At 52.9% G+C, this 22,527-nt stretch overlaps 1 protein-coding gene across 1 annotated transcript in view; it reads left to right on the top strand.

Moving 5' to 3' along the window:
- The first annotated feature begins 1,872 nt into the window (after positions 1 to 1,872).
- Positions 1,873 to 22,527, top strand: part of Hspg2 (heparan sulfate proteoglycan 2) — a 98,406-nt gene continuing 77,751 nt past the window's right edge. Inside the window, exon 1 of the mRNA XM_051173524.1 lies at positions 1,873 to 2,001. Coding sequence (XP_051029481.1) covers positions 1,939 to 2,001 — 63 coding nt within the window. The 5' untranslated portion in view covers positions 1,873 to 1,938. The remainder of the gene's footprint in view (positions 2,002 to 22,527) is intronic.

The raw sequence follows: 22,527 nt of genomic DNA on the forward strand, positions 1-22,527 counted from the left end.
ATTAGGTGCTGTGGCTGGAGCCTGGGCCGAGGCCAGGGCGTTGGCAGGCCCACTTGGATGTGCTTTCTTCTCTTCATGCTCTGAGTTGGTCGCCCATAGCTATGCCCACAGGGCAGAGAAGAGCTCAGACTTTTGGAGATGGAGACTCTATCCAACAAGGGTCAGGATGTCAGTGTTTTCTCAGGTCCCTAAGTGTTTGGGCCCTATCACAGGGAACATGCTTTCCGGACAGGGCTGGCGTCATCCAGTGAACCGGGCATTTCCTTCTGTCCACAGCCCACCTCACTCCTGGCTGCAAAGCCCGCCAGGAGTCTCTGGAACCTAGCAACTCTCAGGAAACAATGGAAACTTGGGTTTGTATTTCTCCTCCCTCTATCATTACTCAAAAGGTTTTCCTCAAAGCCACACACACACACACACACACACACACACACACACACACACACACACACACACACTCCAGTTATTTTTCTCTCCACCCAATAGCCTGGGGCTGCCTGGAAATTTTCAGTCAGAAAAGGGGCCCTGGATAGGTGGTAGAGACACTCCCAGGCTCCAGGCTTGTGTGCCTGCCCATGGGCAGCAGCAGGAGTGCATTGACGACCATGATTTACCAAGAACGCCTGAGATCTAGTCTGTGGCAGAGCCTGTCTGTATGAACCTGAGTATGAGAACTGGTGTGTCTCTGGGAATGATCTGTGGGAATCAGAGTGAGTCTATGAATGATTCCAATTGTCTTGTGGTATAGGGGTAGGAGAGCCATCTTGTTCAGTAGCAAGAACCCACTCCAGGCCTGGGATGAATGTATGAGAAAAATGTAGATTATACTGGCTAGTGAGTGTGTGAAAAGCACATAAGCCCTAGTGTAAACTGTGTGGGAAACATACATACATACATATATATCCCAGAGAGATGGCTCTGTGGGTACAGATATTTGCCCCCAAGCTGCTTGATTACCTACTTGAGTTGGCTCCCCTGAACCTGCATAGTAGGAGATCATCAATTCCCAAAACTCCTCTGACCTCCACATGTGCACTGTGGCATGTATGCAGGCACACACACATACCCGTGTGCCTGTATAAAAATCAAAGATGCTTGATAGCTTACTGGGACACTTGAGTCTGTAGAAACATTATATATATATATATATATATATATATATATATATATATATAAACATGAAGTTTATGTGAGCAGCTGAGTGTGTGTGAGGGTTGAGAAGACTTGGGGTTGTTAGTGAAAGTGCATATGAGCTGTGCAAGTGACAGCTGGGGGCACCTCATGGGCTGCAGAGCACTTGCCCTGGGGTCCAACACCTCATTGTTCCGAGGCAATAGGATTGACTTTTAACGAAGCTGAATTGAAGCAGAAGCTCCGCAAAGTACACACACCTTTTTGAATGTGAAACTCTGTGAAAGCTGCATGATGTGGAACCCCCTCGAAAGCTGTTTGCTGTGGACACAGTGTGGAGCACGTGTTGTGAAGGAGTGGTGTGTACAGAGGTCTCGAAGCCCTACCGGGTGGCGTCCAAGTCTCATCCCACACTCCAGGACACGTCTGGTGTGGAGCCAGTTGGGCTTCGGCCCACACCAAAGGGGACTGGGGCCCAGACAAAGGCACAGTTCGTCGCGCTGCTGCTCCAGAGAGCCTAGCTAGGGCCCGGAGGCGGGGAGGGGGGGGGGCTACTTTGAGGGGGCGGGGCCTGATCTTGTTGGAGGGGCGGGGCCTGGCCTTGAGAGGCGTGGCTAGAGACTTGGAGGTGGGGTCTAGGGCTCCCGAACTTGGCGCCTCGGGGGCGGAGCCGGAGACCCGGGGGCGGGGAGTGTGAGGGGGGGCGGGGACGGGGGGGGGGGGAGACGAGCAGTCCGAAGGACTCCGCAGGACAGCGAGCTGGTGGCTGCGGGCGGCGCCAAGCAAGCCAGCGAGCGAGGCCGGGCCATGGGGCGGCGGGCAGTGGGCGCGCTGCTGCTGGGGCTGCTGCTGCACGCGCGGCTGCTCGCGGTGAGTGTGCGTGGCCAAGGGCGGAGGGCGGGGGGCGCGCGCCAACTTGGCGGGGGCATCGGAGACTGCTCGGCTGGGACTCTGGCCCGGGACGGCCGCGCCCGCGCAGGACCCTGGGCTGGCACTGGCCAGCGCCACCCAGCAGCGTGGGGGTTTTCCTAGGGGACGCCTCAGGGACCCAGGGTGGCGGTCAGGGGCCGTCCCTGCGAGCTTGGAAACCCGAGGGTCGCCGGCCACGTTGTTCAGGCTCAGAGTCGTCTCTGGGCATGGCTCGGCCTGCCGTTCTCGGGGCCTTGACGGAGAAACTTCTAGCAGGGTGGGAACTTGGCAGGACAAGGTTACCTCTTCCCGCTGCCAACTTGGCAGAAGGGACACTCCGTGGTGATGGGGACCCTGTCAGTCTTCGCTGGAACTTTACCATGATATCCCTCTGGGGAGACCGTAATCAGACAGTCAATCATACGTAAAAACTTGGAACAAAACTGAAGCTTGTGTGCAGCACCCCTGCACCCTGGAGTCCTCCAAGCCATGAGCTAAATCAATCACTGCCTTGCACTGAGTCCCTTTAACACCTGGAGAGAGCTGGTTAACCTCGGCGATAGTCCCACGTGGGTAAAGGGAACTCAGAATGGGTAGCCTCAGGGCAGTTGGGCCTGGATGGAATGAGTGCTGGGTGCAGCGCCTGCTATGAGTGGGCCCATGAGAAGCTGAGTTTCCCCAGCATTCTTCCCAGGTCTCCGAAGGGGGATGCTGTGTGCCCCTACAGTTCAGCCCTTATTCTGAGCTCATATGGGGCCACAAGGAGGAGAAAGGAGGAGAAGGGAACTCTTGAGTCAGGAATCCTAAGATCTAGAAGGCACTTGGCAGGAGAGTCCCAGAGGACCTGAGTGACCTCAAGGAGGACTGGGAGGAGTTGATGGACAGACAGAGGGTGGAAGATGAGGGTGGGAGTACATCTGGACCTGCTGTGGTGAGCCACAGGGCCCAGGTGCTCCTAGACAGTCTCCATCCCTGTTCCCTGTTTTCAGAGCCAAGAAGGTGACTTTTCCAACTGGGCCAGTATTTACCCAGTGACTGATTCTCTGTCCTTGCCTGGCTGGCTCTCTCTCACCTCTGCCCTCCTGAGTCATTCCTTAACCTCCCACCAGGCCTGACCCCTCACTGTTTCTGCCCCACCCACCTCTCCTCCCCACCCTCCATCTAAGCAGCCTTCTTCCTTAATCTCCTGTCTGAGTGCAGGGCACTGCAGTTGCTCCCCATTCAGCCTGAACTTGTAGCTCCTAACACTGACTATCTCTTCCCCAAGGCAATGACCTAGACCTGGAGTGCTATCTATCTTTTCCTGACCTCCCCTCAGCTCTGCCCCCTGTTGAGGGCTCCCCTGGTCATGGACTGTACAATGGCAGGAGTGGTGGGTGGAACTGTTTGCTGAGGGCCGGAGGAATTCTACTGAAATTCTCTGACTGCCACCATCGCCCTAGTCACTTGTTCATTCACCACATCTTTAATTGAGCAGCATTCTATGGCAGTCACTGGGAGTCCCCCAGGCTCATTCATTGGGAAGATTCTTTCTATTATGCGCTGGTACATGGTGGCTAGAGGTGGTCTGGATGGGCCCTGGCACGCCTTTCCATGCCTTCTAGGACTCAGACTAGTAAACTGTGACTCTGAGGAGACAGCAGGCATCCCTGAAGCTCTGGGATTGTAGATGCTGCAAGCAGTCACATGGAAGTCATCACTGACCCACCCAAGCTCAGAGTTGGGGCCCACTCCCCAAAGAGCTTAGCCCTAAGGGTCTTATAGTTTTAGTCCCAGCTTTTCAAGTCTGACTGTCCACATCTGTGAAATGGGTGGAAACACCAGCCCTTGCAGCTTCAGTAAGGTCAGTTTTTAGCCCTGTGTTCCAGCAAGCCTTGCCCACTGCTCTTGATCACTTCAGCCCTTCAGTTTGATTCTAGGCAGAATCATTGGGTGGAGGAGGGCAGCCTATACAGGGCCTAGGAGTCAGCCTCACTGGAGGCAGGGACAGTGGTCTGTGATTATGTGGGGGAGTAATTTCTGTTCTGGGGAGAGGATGAGACCAGGCCTGGCTGACTCAGGGCCTGCCCTGGCCTGTTGACCCTTTCCTTCCTACTTTAGCCCTTCCTTTCTTCGGCCTACTGTGGATAGGAGTCTTGGGGTAGCTGGAGGAATGACAGTGTTTTCCAGGCTGAGGAGGGGAGTGGCTGAAATACCTGCTTCCTGCCTGCCTTGGATTTCCTTGCAGTGGGAGCTGGGGAATTTCTCCTTCCTGGAGTGACTTCAGCCCTTCCCTCCACACAGCTGGCTACCCTGTCCCCCCAGCTGTTACCCACCCCCTTTGTTCCAGACTTGTGCCAGGCGAAGGGCAGAGCTGAGAGAGTGCATGCATCAGGCTGCAGGACCATGCCCACAGTCTGGGCAGGGGTCAGGGACTTCAGAGAGCTATAAGGATATGGCTCCCCACCCCCTCTCCTAGGCTGAGTTCAAGGAGTCTGTGGAGTCGTCTGGGCCTTGCTTGGCTTGGCCCAGGCCTGTTCTCAGAATGAGCACAGGCAAGTCAGGATCTGTGGGCCTGAGTCTCTGTCTGGGAGAAGGTTTAAAAAAAAAAAAAAAAAAAAAAAAAAAAAGGTACTTGAATGCCAGTAGGTTCAGGATTTGGAAGACAGTAAGTGGTGGGTAGGGAGAGCTTGGGGTGCAGGCCAGGCAGTGACAGAGTAGTGCAGTTGGATCACGTGTATTCAGCACCCATTGATTGAGGAACGCTAAGTTTGTCAGCAAATCCTCACATTGCTTCTGTTGTTCCCTGCTCACCATGTCCCTCCTTACTGAGAGTTAGAACACAGGGCCTGCTCCCTCTGGGGCCCTGCTGTCCACTCTCCTGCCTTGTGCTTTGCTAGGTTTCTGTTTTGTTTTGGGTTTTCCCCTTGCTAGTTTTTTCTTTTTGAAATCACCTTAAAACTGACAATCTGTATGTGTATGTAATTGTATTTTAGTCATTTTGTCTCCCTGTTATTTTCTCTCACCCTCCTCCCTGCCTTTCTGGGGGTATGTTTTAGGCAGAGTTTCATGCATCCCAGGCTTGCTTGCCTCAAACTGACTATGTAAATGATGACCCTGAACTGATCCTCGGGCTTCCCAGTGTACGTGCTAGGATTACAGGCTTGAGCCACCTGCCTGACTAAGTTCCTTGAACATGCCAAACATACCTCTACCTCAGGGCCTTTACGTCTGCTTTTCTCTCAACATGGAACACAGGTCCCTAAATCCACAGGACCCTCTGCCTCCTCCCGGGTCTTGATGATTCTGCCCTGTCCCTCCTAGCCCAAACTCACCCAGCCCCATCCCTCTGCTGCCCTGGAAATACTGAGAACCAGCCCAGGGCGTCTCACATATAAAATAATATGTTTTATGCCCCAGCCTCATCTAACATGAGTCTATTCACTTGTTTATTCATCTCTCTGCTCTGTTTAAGTCCCATGATGACAAGACCTCATCTGTTTATTTTTTCAAAATAGTATTTATTTCTTTTCTGTGTGTGTGTGTGTGGTGGAGGTGGCACATGTGTGGAGGTCAGAGGAGGACTTGCTATGATTGGTTCTCTCCTTCTATCTTGCAGGTGCCAGGGATTGAACTTAAATCTTCAGGCTTGATCACAAGCACCCTTACCTGCTGAGCCATCTCACTGGCCCTCTTATCTGAATTCTGTTTTAACATGCTTGATTTTTTTAATTAGTATTATTGATTAAATCTGTTCTTTGACAGTTTCACACACATCTATAATATAAACTAGCCATTCTCACACCCACTCTCTTATCTTCCCTGTGTACCACCCCCCACTCTTTCTGACATTGCTGTCTGTTTCGTTTTGTGACCCACTGAGTTTGACCAAGGCTATCTGTGTGAGCCTGGTGGGTTCAGCAGTAGACACATAGTTGAAGACAGTGACTTCTCATCTTCCAGAATCTATCAACAACCAAAAATTCAGCAGAGTCCCTCCTCCGTCCATGACTGCCAGGGTCAGTCTTGTATAGGGCTCACTGCAGGTAACTACTCCATCTGCTTTTGTTAACTGGTATAGTTAGTGCTCGGTAAATGTATTTGTTGAAATGTATTAACGCCATGGAGACCAGCATGGTCCCCAGAATCTGAGCAGAGGAAATGGAAGCACAGAGAGGTTAGGGGATTTGCCCACTTGCTTACTCAGAAGAGTCGAGTTTGAAGATAGGCACAGCTCTCTCGACGCTGCCCGCTGTCTCACCTGCCTACAGCCACAGCTGGATTCTTAAAATTTATTTTATTTATTGTGTGCTGGGCACACATGTGACGGCTCGAGGACAGCTTGTAGGAGTCAGTTCTCTCCAACCCAGGGGTCCTGGGGATCAGATTTGGGTCTTTAGGCTTGTATCCAGGCCCTTTCACCCACTGAGCCATCTCCCAGTCCCCACCATCACATTTTGATGAAACTTGTAACTGATGTCATTATCAGTAAGAACTCTGGCCCCATGTGGCATGGGGAGGGGGCGGGGCAGGGTGGGGGGGTACTTCAACCAAGACACAGTGGTAACACAGGGTCAGGATGGCTCCTGGCAATGCCAGGAGCTAGACTCTGGAGCAGTCATTTGTAGGCTTGTTAATTGCCCCCGAGGCCCTGCAGACAGTTGAATGCAGCTAGGGGCCAGGCTCTGAGGACCAGGTCTGTAGGATATGAATGGTCTCTGCCCAGTGTATATTCATGATGAGGGAAATATATGGCCTGGGACCCCATTGACCTGAAGAGAGCCTTTCCTTGCTCCTCAGCTACTCCCTGGGGTCTGGAGGTTAGGATGGGTCTGAAGAGGCCAGAGGACTGCCTGGCCTTGGGGTGAAAGCTGGGGGTGGGGTTTGGAAAGATATGGGTGATGAATCATAGGCAAGTTGGAGGCCAGACCTCTGAGTTCTGGACCTTCTGAGTTTGGGATGGAAGGGGTGGGCTCCCAGCCCTGGCCTTCCTCTCCTCTCCTGGTCCAGCTCCAGCTGTGAGGGCCAGGCTGGAGGAGGATGGGGAATAAGACTCCCCAGAGGCTTCCTAATGGTCTGCCAATGCCTTCTTCTTTTCCCTCGTGTTCCTATCAAGGACAAGGGGAGCTGGGTTGAGGGTCCCTGACCTGTTGTAAGGCTACCCCAGCCCAAGCTTTAGCCTCTTTGGCCCTGCCACCCCCTCCTGATCCTAGAGCTTGGAGTTGGCTGACTGAAACCCAGAAATATGTGTGGAACTCACTTCGTGGGGAGCCGCCAGCCTCACTACCCAGCCTGGTGGCGTCAGGCAGTGTCAATAACGGCCTTGAGAGGGGTGTGGCTCATGGCTGCCCAGGGTTGGCTGGGCTGGGTGGGGGGTACTATTATGAAAAAGCCCGAGAACAAGGTGGCTCTTTGAAGCCTGGGGATGTGAGTCTGAGCCGACACCAGAATCATGCTCACCTCTTTCGTAGGCTGCTCGCTTGTGCTAGGCCTGCAGGGGCATCATAGCATCCCAGGGGCATTTGGAGCACCTTGAGACATCCCCAGGACCAGCACTTTTCTTCCTTAGGGCATAGAGGAGGGTGTCCTACTGCTCTGAATTTTCTGGGATGCTTTCTGTACAGAGGCTGACAGTGTGGGTTACACTGGTGAGTGAGCCAGTGGTGTGGACTGTTAAAAGAGTCTTCAAACCGCGGCTGCCGGTGGGTGTGTATCACACTTAAAATTCATTTAACAAATATTTATGGAGCATCGTCTCTGTACTTGACCCTGTTCTAGATGCTAAGTTTGTAGCAGAAAACCAAAGAAGTCAAATTCTCACCCCTCTGTGTCTTGTGCTTTAGCCAGTACAGAAGCCAGCTACACTCAGAGGGGGGAATAAAGCAGAGAAGGGTGTGTCAAGTGATGATGTGGGGTAGGAAAAGCCCTGATAACCCATTCTGGGGTGTGGAAGGAACTGAAGGTGGGCAGATGTCTGGGGAAGGGCATCCAGGCAAGGGGCATGGTCAGTAAGGAGCCTGGAGGTGGGGCTGTGCCTGGCGTGTCTGTGGGACAGCACCATTGAAGTGGTGGGTAGTGAGATGCTAATGGCAGGGTGGCACAGATGTGGCTATGGCAAAGTCCCAGGGTCTTAAAGGGCCTTAGTGCATTTTAAAGATACTCTGTGTGTGTGGGGGGGTGGGGGGGTGGGGTGAATACAGAGGCCAGGATAGGGCATTGGAGTCCTTGGAGCTGCAGTTACAGGTGGTTGTGAGCTCCCTGGTGTGGGTGCTGGGAACCAAACTCTGGTCCCCTGCAAGAGCAGCAAGTGCCTTTACCTGCTGAGCTGTCTCTCTAGTTCTCCAGCCATGGTGTTTGGATGGCCATAGTTACTGTGAGAGTCAAGGGCAAAACAAGGAGTCGCTAACCCAGACCAGACATGATTGGAGCTAGTACTAGGTGCGTGGATAGAAAGAAGTGGTTGACTCTCCAATATATCTTGAAAGTTGGGCTCATGGGACTGACTGGGAGTGGACGGGATAGGAAGAGTGGAAACTGGGAGGGCTTCAGAGTCTCAGGCTTGAGTTTCCAGGATAGACCTGTAACAATTCCAGGGAACTGCATGGAGGAAGATGGAGTGTGATAGGTAGTAGAGGGGCAGTGTGGGCTTGGGGTGACTGATACTGCCAACGCCAGTGGCCTCTGTGCTTCTCCAGCCACTCAATCCCTTTTTGCCCCTGCTGTGGCCTCTGTGGTAACCTGGGGGCAGAATGGAGGGCACTTGTATCCACTTGTAGAACTCATCAATAGGGATTCCTCAGAACCCACAGCCAAGACCCTGGTTTTTTGTGTGTGGGGAATGCATTTATGAAGCACCATGAGATCAGGGACGTGGCTTTCCTTGTTGCCTTTTGCCAGGGGCTGGCAGACACTGGGCCAGTAATTAAGGTCATGGCTTTATGGAAGGTTAGTAAGGGTCTTCCTCTGGCCCTGGACTCAGGAGAGCTAGCTTCTCAGCCACTGAAATGTATTGTGGCCTCGAGGGTGTGGGATGAGCTATGATACCCATTCTACTCTCTTTCCCTTGTCTGTGTCCTCACTGGGACCTCTCCCCTTGGGCGTGTGGCACAGGGTAAGTAGTGAGCTCAGACAAGCCTGCTTTCAATTCTGTAGCTTATTCCTGACTGGCTGTGTGACCTTGCACAAGTTGCTGGACCTCTCTGACCCTTGGATCAGTTTTGAAATAGTCAGTGCCTGTGTTGTTGTGGTTATGTGTGGACCAGATGGATATACTTGGAATTGGTAGATGTTGGATAGCCAGCGGCGTGGCTGCTGTTAGATATTTTCCTATGTAGTACAAAGCCAGTATGCTGTTTGATATAGAATACTTAGAGCCTGGCATGTCGTATTTCTCTGGACCATGGGATGGGAATAACCCCAGGCTTGTTGAAGGCATGTCTCCCTCTGCCTTTCTTCTGCAGGCTTGGAGCCCCAGATACAACTGTGCCTGCTCCATCACTGCCCTCCTTCCCTTTCTGAGGCCACAGCTGCAGGACAGAGTCCACTCTTCTCTCCTGATTGCTCCTTCCTGGAGGGAAAAAAGGGGGGGGGGGTCACACCCCAGGGTGTGGCTTGGGAAAGGCTGGGGCTTCTGGATAAATTCATTCCCTTCCCAGCTGTGTGCAGTTGGTAGGCTCCAAGCAACAGAAGGTGTGGCCAAATGGCTCCCATGGGTGCAGAGAGGATGTCTGAACATCTTGAGAGGAACAGGAGAGGGGCCGTCCTGGAACCCCATCCCAGCACAGTTCCTCTTCCAAGCTTAGCCTGGAGAATGCAGGGCTTGCCCAGGGAGTGCTGGACAAGGCTGTAGCCCCCCCCCCTTTGCCAGGACAGGGGCACCACAGCTTTGGATCTGTTTCTTGTGGGCTCTCAGGGTAAGCAGGACCAGGGAGAAAGAAGACACACAGGGGCGCATGAACTTGCCCATTGGGCGAGGTGTGGAGCAGACAGCCCTCACTGCCTACCAGGGTGGGTCACGCCCAGGTGTTTCATTTTTAACTCTTGACATCTTTCCCTGCTTCCTCAACTTCTGGTCACTGGGAAGGGGAGGAAGCCAGGGGCTTGGCAAGGGGAGGGGTTCAGAGGTGGCCTGGGGTGACCTCCACAGATGCTTCTTCTGGGGCTAGGCTGGGAATTCCCAGCTGCCTCGCCCCTTCCCAGCCCACCTCTGCCCTGAAGAAGCCAGCCCAACCCCCACCTCCTGGCAGCCCCTCCTAGCCGCTGACTCATCCCTGTCCATGTTTGGCGGTTCCAGTTTTCAAATAGTTGGGAACTGGGATCATGCCTCTTGTTGGAGCCCTGGCTATTGCTACCATAGCCTCATAAATCCCAGCTCCAGCGACTTCTGTTACTTTCACAGCTTGCTACCCACTTTTGCCTTCTGCCTTCCTGTGACCCTGGCGCCAGAAGAACAGAGATGGGGATTTCTCAGAGGATAGGTCAGTCCCTTGTGTGACCCAGGTCGCCTAGGTCACTAGGCTGTGTTTAGTGGTGTTCACACCTTCTTGATTAAAGCTGTCACCCTCAAGAGGCAGCCTGGCACAGGGCCTTCTCTTTCTGGCCATCATCTCATTCTGCCCTCCCTGCTGCCTGTGGGCCTTGCACTATCTCCTCTCAGAGGAGCAAACTGAGACACGGAGTAGTCCAGCATCTACTCAGCCTGTAGCACCCCTAGGAGTAGAGCCCAGGTCCTCTGACTCCCAGTTTTCATTCTTTCCTCAGTGGGTCAAGTCTAGGAGCGCTGCCTGGAGGAGGGGAGCAGGACCCTCTTAACCAAGCCTTTGAGCAAGGTGCTTGTCTGCCACATGGGTCTAGCTGGCTCCTACTTCTTAAATTTGGTTATCTCCCCCCTCCCCCAGACTGCCATCTCAACCCTGGTAAGTCCCCCAGGTTGAGGCATGTGGCTTCCACCAGGACTTCTCAGTGAGTTCCAAGCTCCCCGTTGGGCTTCTTGAGCCTACTGAGTGGAGCCAGCCTGTGTACCCCCAGTATTGAGAGACTGAGTGATGTACCATGTAGAGACACACATAGACTATGTAGATGAGTCCCAAGCTGTCGTTCAGACAGCTGGGACATCTGTCTATCCATTGAATCATTCGTTCATCTAACATTCTGAACATTGTTGGGATTATACTACATTTGCCAGAAGAAAAGTAGCTCCAAAAACCATGGCCTGCCCAAGATCCCACAGCCAGAGGCAAGATTAGCATCACCGCCTCCTGGAAGGAATTGGAGGCTGGGTTCCTACTTGGGAGAGGCAGAACAAGAGCTTCAGTGCAACCCAGAAGCAGAAGCTCATTCACAATAAGCTGTCAGGCGAGGAAGAGACGAGTTTGGCACCTGTTATCAGGACAGGCTTCCTGGAGGAAGTGGCTCTGAAAGCAGGGTGGGTTTGGATATGCTTAGGGAAGAGGAAGCATCAGGCAGAGCTCCCAGCCTCCTCAGCCCCCCTCCCCCGCCTGGATCCTATTGTCCCCATTGTATTGGATGTGCAGGAACTGGAAGGAAGGACCCTCTACTGCTAGAGTTGTTAACACTGAGGAAAGAATGAGAGGAAGTCCCCAAGATAGCTGAGGGTGACATCTACCTCAGCATCCCCCATCCACCTAGCCAGACAAGTAGGCAAAAAGTCTAGGCCTGGCTTCTACTTGGCCACGGCCATGCTTCATCCTCTTTGCTCAGCCTCCATTTATCTGCTCTCACAGCAGGTCGTGTTCTTGCTCTCTGCTCCTCCGCCAGTGCCCCCCACCCCATGGAGTAAAGGACCCGAGCTTCTCCAAGGAGTTAGCCATAAAATGTTCTCAAGCTCAAGGTGGTCCCTTGGAATTCACTCCTGGCCATTACCTCTTGTCATATCCTCCTTCCTTGATGCTGCCAGCCCTTAGGTACTGAGCCCTGAAATAAATGAGGGTCTGGGACTCTTCGGTGTACCCTTAGACATCCCTGAACCTGTCCTGTATGTTGGTCCTGTGGTGATCTGACCCCTGAGCTTATCTCTGTGTCCTGTGGGTCCCTGATGCTGGGCAAACAGCCACAGTCACTGTTGGTGTCTGGCAGTTGAGCACTAGACTAAGAGCCTCAAGATTCCCAGTGGCATGTGCGACTCGGGGCAAACTTTAGCTTCTTAGAACCTATTCTCCAAATGCAAAATGGGACCAATTCATTCATTTATTCTACATTTATTCCCTCAGCACATGGCTGAGGGAGCTGCCAGTGCCTGGGGAGAGAGACGGAGAGAGGAGGCTGCCAGGAAGAGGCCCCGAGGAGTCTTGAGCTTTCAAGCATGCCTCAGTTTCCCTTCACTACTCGCTCACCATTAATCTGTGTCACCACCCCCCTCCTGGTGGGAGGAGGGGGCCTGGGATTGCTAGGACAAAGGGGAAGACCCTTAGGAAGGATGGGGGCATGCTGGTTCACTGAAGAATAAAGGGGCTGTTTATACAGAGTCTGGGATTTAGGGTGATGGGAAGTGGCTCTCAGACCTCAGGTTGGGATTAGGTCCAGTAATATGCAGGAGGCTAGGTGTGGTGATGCTTGCCTGCATTTCCAGTACTCTGGAGGCTAAGGCAGGAGGATCTCAGGTTCTGGGTCAGTCTGGACTATCCAGACTGACCCTGTCTTCAAAACCAAGACAACAGCCGCGGACGGACGGTGCCACAAGCCTGGAATCCTAGTACTTGGAGGTAGACATTAAGGAATTCAAGGTCAGCCTGGCTAGATGGGACTCTGTCTTTAGCTACACCCCACAACCCAGACAAGGTTTCTCTGTGTAGCCCTGGCTGTCTTGGAACTTGTTCTGTAGACCAGACTGGCCTTGAACTCAGAGATCCGCCTGCCTCTGCCTCCTAAGTGCTGGGATTAAAGGCGTGCACCACCACCGTCCAGCGAGACCCTGTTTTTAAACGGAAGGAAGGAGAGAAAGAGGAGGTTAGAATTCCCACAGCCCCTCCACTTTTGTCTCTCACTTTTCCTAGATGGGGGAGGCAGAGGTGAGTTCAAGCCTGGAACTGAAGGGTGAAAATGCCAGGAAAGGGTTAAGCGGGCCTGGGAAGGGGAGGGAACCAGGACACTGGGGTAGGAATGTTCAAGATAAGATCAAAGCCTGCTGGCTGCCTGGGCCTCACCTCTGTTTCACCTGAGCAGTTGGAGGGAATTCTCCTGGGCCAAGGACCTGGCCTCCCAGGGGATGAGGGTGGGGGCTAGGGGTTGGGGTCCCACCTTCCTGCTTGTCACACTCCAGGAGGCCTGACTCTCAACTTCCCAAGTCCCTCTGCTTTCCCCCAGATTTGCAATCCCTCCCACCCCCCCACCCCCCGCCCCGCTGGGGCCCACTTCTTGCCCTGGCTGATGCCAGAAGCCCCAGGAGCCACCTGTTCTTGGCACCTAAGGCGTAGGGGCACAGTCTCTAGCAGCCTGCCCCTGTTCCCCTGTCTCAGCTCTCTGAACCTGGGCCCAGGCCTGAGCCTAGATCACTTAAACCAGAAGGAGGACACTAGTCAGGCAGAAGTAGGCTACTCAGTTTAGAGAAGAGCCCCCAGGACCCTTTTACATTAGGCTGCTAGCTTCCCCACCCCAAGTCCTGTTGTAGGCTGGGTCATAGGAAAGCAGGCATGGCCTTGAGTCCCATCCTAGCTCTAACATGATGCTCTTGCCCTTGGGCTGGTAGATTAACTTCCCTGAGCCTAGGTAGCCGTGTAATAGGTACTTTACTTTGGGGAAGCTCCAAGCCCCAGGTCAATCGCCCTTGTGAGAGATTTGTGTTGCTATCCTCCAGGGACCTGCTCTGCTCATGGACTACAGGTGAAACGTGAGTCTTAATTGTCAAGTGACCTGGTGCCTCACTGGCCTAGATGTGTGGCCACAGGTGTCCCTGACCCAGACCAGACGGGGAGGGACTGGCCCCACTTGCTGCTAGGTCCGCCTCACTTTTCTACCCTGGTTAATGATCGCTTCAGGCTGCAGTGAAGTGCCGCCCTCCCGATCCCTAACCACTAGGCCTGGGTGTTCCCTGTTTTGATGTGGCTGTCCTCATCTGAGACCCTGGGGTGGAGGAGGGGACTCTGAGTCACAGCTTGTACTCCTGGTAGCTTAAGGCCATAATATCAGGGTGAACTGTGGTTACTGTCTGTGTAAGCATACCTAAGAATAATATCCCAGGCAAATAGGATCCTTCTAACATTGAAACCTTCATGCTCAAGGCCCATTTCCTACAGGTGGTTCCTCCGTGGGAGGTTTGGGACAATGAGGTTTGGCTCCCAGTTACTCCCTCCTGCCTGCTCTGGGCTGTGTGACCTTGGGTAAGTCCTCTCCCCATCTGGAGCACATGCTTCTTTATCTCCAAGAAGGGAGGGCTCACCCCTACTCTGCTAGTGCCAGAAGTGTTCAGGCTGTAATTAATAGCTGGAGAACAACTGCAGCTAGCCACTACTGTTGAGGGGTTTGCACTTAGGAGAAAGCGAAAGTTGAATTCTAGTGGGGTAATCAGGGCAATGGCCACTCGTGAGCCTGAGGGCTTAGGAGTAGGAGGGAGAAATGGGAACATCCAAGGAGCTTGCATGAATGGAAAGGGGCAGGTAGGGGCTGGGAATGTGACTCAGTTGATAGAATGCTTGCCAAGTATGCAGAAAGTCCTGAGTTCAAACCCTAGCATTTCATAAGCCAGGCATGGTGGCAGATGCCTGCAATCCTGGCACTCACTGCTCTATTCCTGGCACCCTGACAGCTTCTAGTGCCTCTCTCTCTCTCCTAGGTGCCTACCCCTCACTTCTTGCCCTGGCAGGTACTGAAGGGAGGTGGTGGCAAGAGGATTATAAGTTGGACATTATCCTTAGCTATATAGAAAATTTTAGGCTAGCCTAGGCAAGATGAGATCTGGTTTCAAAAAAAGGTGGAGGGGCTGGGGAGGTAGCTCAGTGCTTAAGAGCATTGCCCTGCTCTTCCAGAGGTCCTGGGTTCAATTGCCAGCACCCACATGACTGCTAAAACTGTCTGTAATTCCAGTTCCAGGGGACCCAGCATCCATGACAAAACACCAATGCACATAAAAAAAAAGAAAGAAAGAAAGAAAGAGAGAGTGAGAGGGAGGGAGGGAGGAAGGAAGGGAGGAAAGAAGGGAGGGAGGAAGAGGGATGGGTCCAGGTAGGGATGGGGCTGGAGCCCACCTCAGCCCTCCAGCATGCTTGTTCCTAGACTGGGTCCCTGGGCCTGGAAGAGAGAAAACTATTCTAGGGCTATTAGGGCATTTCCCCATCCTGGCAAGTGCTATTTTGAGAGCTCTGGGTAGCAGGGGCCCTGGTTAAATTAGGCAATGTTGCTCCAGGAGGAATGTGTGAGGAGCCTGGTCACTGGGGCTGCAGGGAGAGCGCAAGGCTGGTGGCTCTGTAGAAAATGACAAGGCAGTTTGGACCTCTTTATAAGGCCACGGAGGGGAACCCGATAGAAACCACAGCTGAGGGGGCGGGCAATACCATTGGACTCTTTGGGCTGGCCTGGTGAGAGGATCAGGGTTGAGGGCTGGGCTTCATAGCTCCATGCTTGTGGCTGCTGCTTGGCGGGGGTGGGGTTTGGGGTGGTGTGATGCGTGGGAAGGATGGATGGGTAGTCTTGGCCTTGAGTCCCGCTTCTACCTCTCTCTAGCCTTAGGCAGGCCACTGGCCCTCGTGGCCAGTGAAAGAAGCTCTTTGTGGAGGGCGCAGCGTAGCCTGAGCCCTTTGTGGTCTTCTGATTGATTGCAGGGGTGGGCTCCTGTAGCTGTCCCGTGGACTTCACCTGGGAGATCTTGAGGAATGTGGCCTCAGCCCCAGCCCAGCCCAGCCCTACTAAATCTGAGGTGAACTTTCCCAAAATTCCCAAGGTGCCCCAAGATTCCCAAGGTGTCGTGGGAAGCCCTGCTTTGCTGGCCACCCTGTTTCATCTTTGAAAACACCCTGTGGTGTAGGAATGAGCAGATGCTGTGAAAATTCAGGACAAGGCACCTGAGGGACCAATCACCCTCACCTTCTCTCCACTTGGGGGCTGGGGTTCAGAGGGATGGGGAGTCAGAGCCCTGGCAGGAACAGCTACTGAGGTCACAGGACACTCTCCTTCACTCCCAGGCTTGATACCCTCAGGTACTGGTGTACTCCTGTCCCAGAAAAGTAGCCTCATGCTGGTGTGGCCTGTGGTGGTGACAGTGCCTTCTCTCATAGGAAGGAGGGGAAGAAGGAAAGCAGGGAAAGGAGAGCCAGAGGGGCCTTGGTTAACTTGTCCCTGCATTCCCTCCTCTCCCAACACTGCTGTGTCCCAGACTCAGGCTGCCCAACAAAACGTATTTGAGGCACAGTGGGTGTGTGATCCTGTTTCTCCCAAATCTGTCACCTCTTTATATGGAAAATGGATCCAAGCTGACCGTTATTTATGTAGCTAATTGGCACTCTCTTGATTTAGTTTTTCTGTCTTCAGGGGCTGGAGATACAGCTCGGATGGCAGAGTACCTACCAACACGCATGAGGCCCTGGGTTCAATCCCCAGCATTGCATAAAGTCAGACATAGTAGTGTACTTGTAATGCTAGGACAGCCGAGAGTTTGAGGCCAGACTGTGGTATATAATAAGACTCTGTCTTATTTAGGAGGGAGTAAAGGAAGAAAAAGAAAGAAAAAACTAAACTACCTATGTACCTATTTTAAATAATTATGCTTGGGGTTTGGCAAGATGGCTGAGTGGTAAGGACACTTGCTGCCAAGCCTGATGAGATGTCTGAGTTTGGTCTCCAGACCCGATGTGGTGGAAAGAAAGAGCCAACTCCTGAAAGTTGTTCTCTGACTCCCACAAGCCTGTCATAGCATGCACATCATGGGAATGCATACACGCACAATAAGTAAATACTATAAAAATACATTATATAAAGCCAGGCAGTAGTGGTGCATTTGGGAGGCAGAAGCAGGTAAATCACAGCATCTGGGAGGCAGAAGCAGGTAACTCTGTGAGTTCAAGGCCAGCCTGGTCTACAAAGAGAATCCCTGGACAGTCAGGCTTGTTTCACGGAAAAACCCTGTCTCAAACACACACACACACACACACACCAAAACAAACAAACAAAACCCCCAAAACTGCTATTTGTCCCCAAGGGACTTTGGCTCCAAATGAGAGCAACCCAGATGGCTGTAATTAGGACCCAATCTCTAGCACTGAAAGGTAGAAATTAAAGTCTACAGATGTGTGAGGAAGAAAGGCTGATTTGTCAGAGATCTCAAAGAAGAGACTGCAGTTGAGCTGGCCTTGGGTGAGGGGCATGTTAGAGTTGGGCTCACAGCACCCCACAAGGAAGGAATCACATACATAAAAGCCCAGCGACCCTGTGTTCCTCAGAGTGGGTTCCATCCAGTTCTGTGACCCACATGGGATCTAGGATGACACAAAAGGGCACACAGCTCCCTGTTCTTGCAAGGAAAAAGTCCCCATATCCATAGGGACTTGGACCCTCACCAGCTGGGATATTCCGTCATCTTTTTGCTCTTTCTTCAAGTCAGAAAATCAAAGGCCTTTTATAAATGGCCGCCAGAACTTCTGGTCTCTGTGAGATAGCCCTTGTAGCTGGCAGAATTGGGATGGAAAGCAAAGGGACTTGATATCTTGATTAATGAGGTGGCCTTATCTCCCGCACATGTATGATTTCCGTTAGACTTGCCCAGTGCCGTCGACAATAACCCTGGGTGGGGAGCACTGGGTTGGGGCCAGGCACGCACTCCCATCTCCTCGGTAGCTTGCCAGCTACATAGCTTTGACCTCAGGCAAGCCTTGGTTTCCTCCTCTGTGGATGGAGGCTGTGATGGTGCCAAAGGACTTGTCTGTTGTGGTAGCCAAAAGCCTTACATGACTGTTTAAAAGTGAAACTTAGTGAAAGAATGTTAAAGATTTTAAAGTACATAGTGTCTCTGTTCACTTGCTTAGTGACAAGTCCTCAGTAGTCAAATGTGTCAAGTGGCCCCTTAACTGGGTGGTGTAGGAAGGAGCAGGACCCTGTCATCTTGGCATAAAGCTGTCCCGTATGTTCTGGGAAGTACCGCATGCCATCACTACTTCTCTGTCCCATTTGGCGCCACCCAGGCCTCAATGGAGCCACACTAGACTGTCCTTCTTGCTGTAGCGGGCCAAACACTATGTCTTCACAGAGGTTAGGGTAAAGCCCTTTTATCCTCCTCCTTGGTAATGTCATCATACTGATAACAAGTCTGAGGCCATCTGTCACCATCCCTTGACACTCCACTTCTTTGGGCCTGGCTCTGCTGCTCTCCTTGTCCAGCTGCTGGCATCTGGACCTTCTGTCTTGGCCTCTGAGATTGCTATTGCTGGTTCCCAGAGGGTGAGGGAGAGAAGCTTCTGTCGTGTCCTGAACTCCCTGCAGGGGTGCCAGCTGCCCGGGGCCCCTCAACAGGGTGGATGGTTTGTTGTGACGGGGGCAGTGGGCATCCGTCCCACTCCAGTGCTCCTGGACCTGGGCGCCAAGCGTGCTGTTTGCACTTGGCCAGGCTTTGTGCTGGCCTGGTGCCCACAAGGGCTGGTCTGCTCAGGCACCCTGGTAACAAAGGCTGCTCCAGTGTATGGAGAGCTGGGCTTGGGCTGAGTCCTGGAGCTGAGGGTTAGTTATATCTGCCACTTGTGGCAAGGTCTTGGGTGCTGAGCGGGGGTAAGGCCCAGGCAGGCATAGGCAGGGTTGTGGCCCTTTAAGAACCAGGCTAGAGATCACCAGCCTGGGTGGTTTAGGTGGACATGGTCTCTACTCCACACTTGTACCTGTCAGGGAGGGGCTTTGGTCTAGGGTAGTGGGAAAGCTGAGGTCCAGCTTTTCAACTGGTGTCCAGCTCCTCATCTTCCCCCTCCCCCTCTTCTGGCTGCTCCTTAATCCCATAGGAGACAAAAAGACCAGACATGCTGGTTCATAAGGAGAGAGGATGCGAGACTTGACAAGAAGAGAAAACTTATCAGAGCCCCAGGCTGGCCTGGGCAGAACACAGAGATCTCATTCCATTGTCTTCTGCGCTTTTCACCCATTCTGTCCCTCCCCGCCAAAGATCTAAGGACACTGGTACCCAAGCACCTCTCTGGGAAGGAGGTGGAATTCTGGCCCCTCCATATTCTCAGGGGATGAGGGGTGGTAAGAACACCAGCTCCCAGGGCAGTGGCACACGCTGAAGACCTGCCCCCTAAGAGTTTCCAGAGCATTCTTAGGACCCTTCTGCCTTAGGGTTGATGCAGCTGCTGTCCTCCATGCTCTTCCTCACGCCAGGCACCCATCCCCTTATTCGTCTTGTGGTCCTCTCTTGCAGACATGATTAACAACGTGTATCCAGCCTCTCTGCCCCCTCTGCCTGTCAGTCTTCTTTTGCCATTTCACAGACACATTTAGGGTATTAAGTTATGGTCTCTCACGGTAGCTTGTATCATCTCCCTGAGGGTTGAGTCAGGTACTGTCCTTACCTGCCCCTCTGCCAAAGTTACCCTTTTCTGTTTCCTCTGCATGCTGGCCTGCTGGCCCTAGTACCCGGCCCTTTGTGCTTTGAGCTCATCTCTAAGAATTAAATGGAGATCTGCCAGGGGCTCTTGGTGACTTCCTCACTGTCATTCACCTGGTAAGTGACAGGGCCAGGCTGCTTGGTTCAACCCCAGAACTCATACTCTGCTGTCCTGTGTGCTGAGCTAAGGAAGCAAGGCCTTCACCCCAACTGAGGCCTCAGAAGCCACTTGTAACTGATCTAGCAGACTAGGATTAGGGGTGACATTCATCTCCTGGGATTTCCCCTTTCTTCATTCTCTCCTGGAATTGGTCAGTTACAACAGGGCTTCCTGTGGCCCCAAGGCTAGGACAGGGAGCAAAAAGTGGGCCCAGGTCCCCAGTGTCCCTGGAGCATTTAGGGGCAGGTGGACAGGACGCTCTTCCCCGGCTCCCTGGCAGCAGACGTTCCTAGTTGGAGGTGGCAGGCAACAGGAAGATTTACCATTTCCGGTAACCAGAGTCCCCAGCAATGCAGCTCTCCCTGCCAAGGACCGACACCCCTTGCTCACTAGCCATTCCTACTGTTACTTTTTCTGGGCTGGGCTGGCCTGTCTGGGGCTGGATGGAAAGCTAGAGGGAACACCTATAGTTCCAGGGTTTGAGACCTGGTGGGTCTCAGGTCCCATCTCACCCCCGCCACCACCCCCAGCCCCAGTTGCTGCCATACTCCCCAAACCCTCATCCTGGCCTTGTGGAGTCCCTGTTTCTAAGAAGGGAAGAAGTGGGAAGGTGACAGGTCCTGTGTTAGCAGCCAGGAAGCCTGGGCCCTGGGTCTTCCTCCCCGATCATGTCCCTGATGTGCTCTTCCTCTCCAGAGTCGGGTCTTTCCCTTGCACCCAGCTTTGCCCTGGACTGCCGCCATGGGGCTTTCGAAATAAGAAAATTAGGCTCAAGTGTTGTGCCCGTAGCAGCCAGCAGTGTTGAGATGGCATTTGAACAGGCCCTCTGACCTAAGCTGGTCACACGAACCATGTTTACTAATCCTCTCTGTACCTCTCTTGCCCCTTCCGATAAGTGAAGGGTATTCGCTCAGGCGATCCTTTCCAGCCCTTGGTGGCCCAGGTTCTGGGGATGAAACTTTGGAACTTTCTGTGGCCATGGCTTTCTCTTGAGGAATTGTCTTTCCAGGTAGTTCTGGGGAGCACACTCTTGGTGGTGGGTTTGGGGAGCTGGGGGAGGTGTGGGGAGGAAGAGAGGGGAAGAAATAACAACATACCTTGTACGTGGCTGATGCAAAAAGCCCTTAGGTTGTTCTGTTGAATGAGATGGTCATTTTTATTCCCATTTTCCAGGTGAGAAATAGAGGCTCAGAGAGGTCAAGTGAGTTGCCCAGAACCACACAGCTAGACAGCTGCCCAGCTGGTGTCCAGTGCCCAACAGTGGGAAGTAGCAAATGGCTCTTACACACTTCCTAGAATGACTTCTGATTTGTTAATAGAGTACATTAAATGCCTTACTCTTTCCCTAGAAGTATTAACTTGCTGCAGTAATTTGAACACCTCTGTATCCAAACTACATTTCCCAAGCTGCCTCTAGCACCCGGAAGTAGCCCAGAAAGCCTTTGTTCTACAATTTCTTGAGTTTTTGCCTTGGAAAATATGGTCAGTGTTAATTATGGGTGTGTAAGAGTTCAGAGGAGAGAGAGAGGCGTGTGGGCTAGAGCTGGCCGGGAGCTGAGTGAGGCCTGAGGTAGGCCAAGTTCACAGCTGCTAAGAAGGACCCCTGAGAAGTGCCACAAAGGGTAAAAGGGATCCCCAGCCCATGTTCCATGCACAGACCTTTACTCCAGCCTTTCACCCTCAGCCAGACTCCCCCAGAACTAGGTGAAGAGCTGGGGGTGGATGGGACAGTCAGCCTGGCATCCTGGCCAGTGGGCCCCTGGGACTTGGGCAGCGGTTGCCTGAGGACTAAGATAACCCCAGCCAGCTAGCACTGCCTCCTCCTCCTCTGCCTGCTGTGGGGCCCTTGGCCCTAAAGCCCCAGCAGCTGTCAACCGGGAAGGGTGACAGAGGAGGGCCAGAGGTGACTTCCCAGGCTGCTTTTCTCCTTTAGCTGGGGCCGAGCCCAGCACTGTCATCACACCCTCCTCCTTCTAGTGAACTTCCCGCCATCCTTAGCCTGCCTCTGGAAGAGGTTGGGGCACATGGTGGGGGAGGCATGGTCACATCCTTTAGTTCCTTTGATCCCACTAAAGATCTGAAAATACTGAGATGAATATCCTGTTTTTATATGAGAGGAAACAGATTCAGAGAGGCCAAGTGACTTGCTGAAAATCACAGAGCTACATTGTAGTTGACCTCTGGCTCCTGGCCCCTAGTTCGGTGTCCCCTGCTCCTGTCTTTAGGGCACAGTCATGAAAGGAGACAGAAACTTCATGGTCCCATTCCCTGCTTGGCCACTCAGGCAAAGCTGGTCGAGTATTTGGGATGGGACTTCCATGCTCTTGCTTATAAGGCCTGGTGATGGTAGTCTCAGCATTTCGGAATTCAGTCAATGAAATGGGATAATGGAGTTTATAGCAGTACTTAGCCAGGTTCACCCACAGAGCTCGTAGGAGCAAGCAGTGTTATCATCACAGAGTGCTAGCCATCTGTACACTCTCCAGGGGTTCCAGACGCATCCTGCAAGCATTTGTACCATTCAGTAAATATTTGACACCTACTGTGTGCCAGGTGCTGATAAAAAGAGCAGTGAAAAATTAACCAAGCTTCCCCAACCCACTTCTCACATTTACCTGCCTTCTCTTCTAGTGGCCAGAGAGACACACCTTTGTGTTAACAACACAAGCCTCTGGCTAGCTCTACAAACGTTGGCATTGTGATCACACACATGAGGGCTGCAGATGAGAGCTCTCGGACCCAGAGATCATGGGTAGATGGCTGCTCAGGGCCTAGAACCCTGCTTTTCAGAGGGTCTGTGACTTGCTCCTGCTGCTGA

Source organism: Phodopus roborovskii, unplaced genomic scaffold, assembly GCF_943737965.1.
Source record: "Phodopus roborovskii unplaced genomic scaffold, PHOROB, whole genome shotgun sequence".
NCBI classification, from domain to species: Eukaryota; Metazoa; Chordata; class Mammalia; order Rodentia; family Cricetidae; genus Phodopus; species Phodopus roborovskii.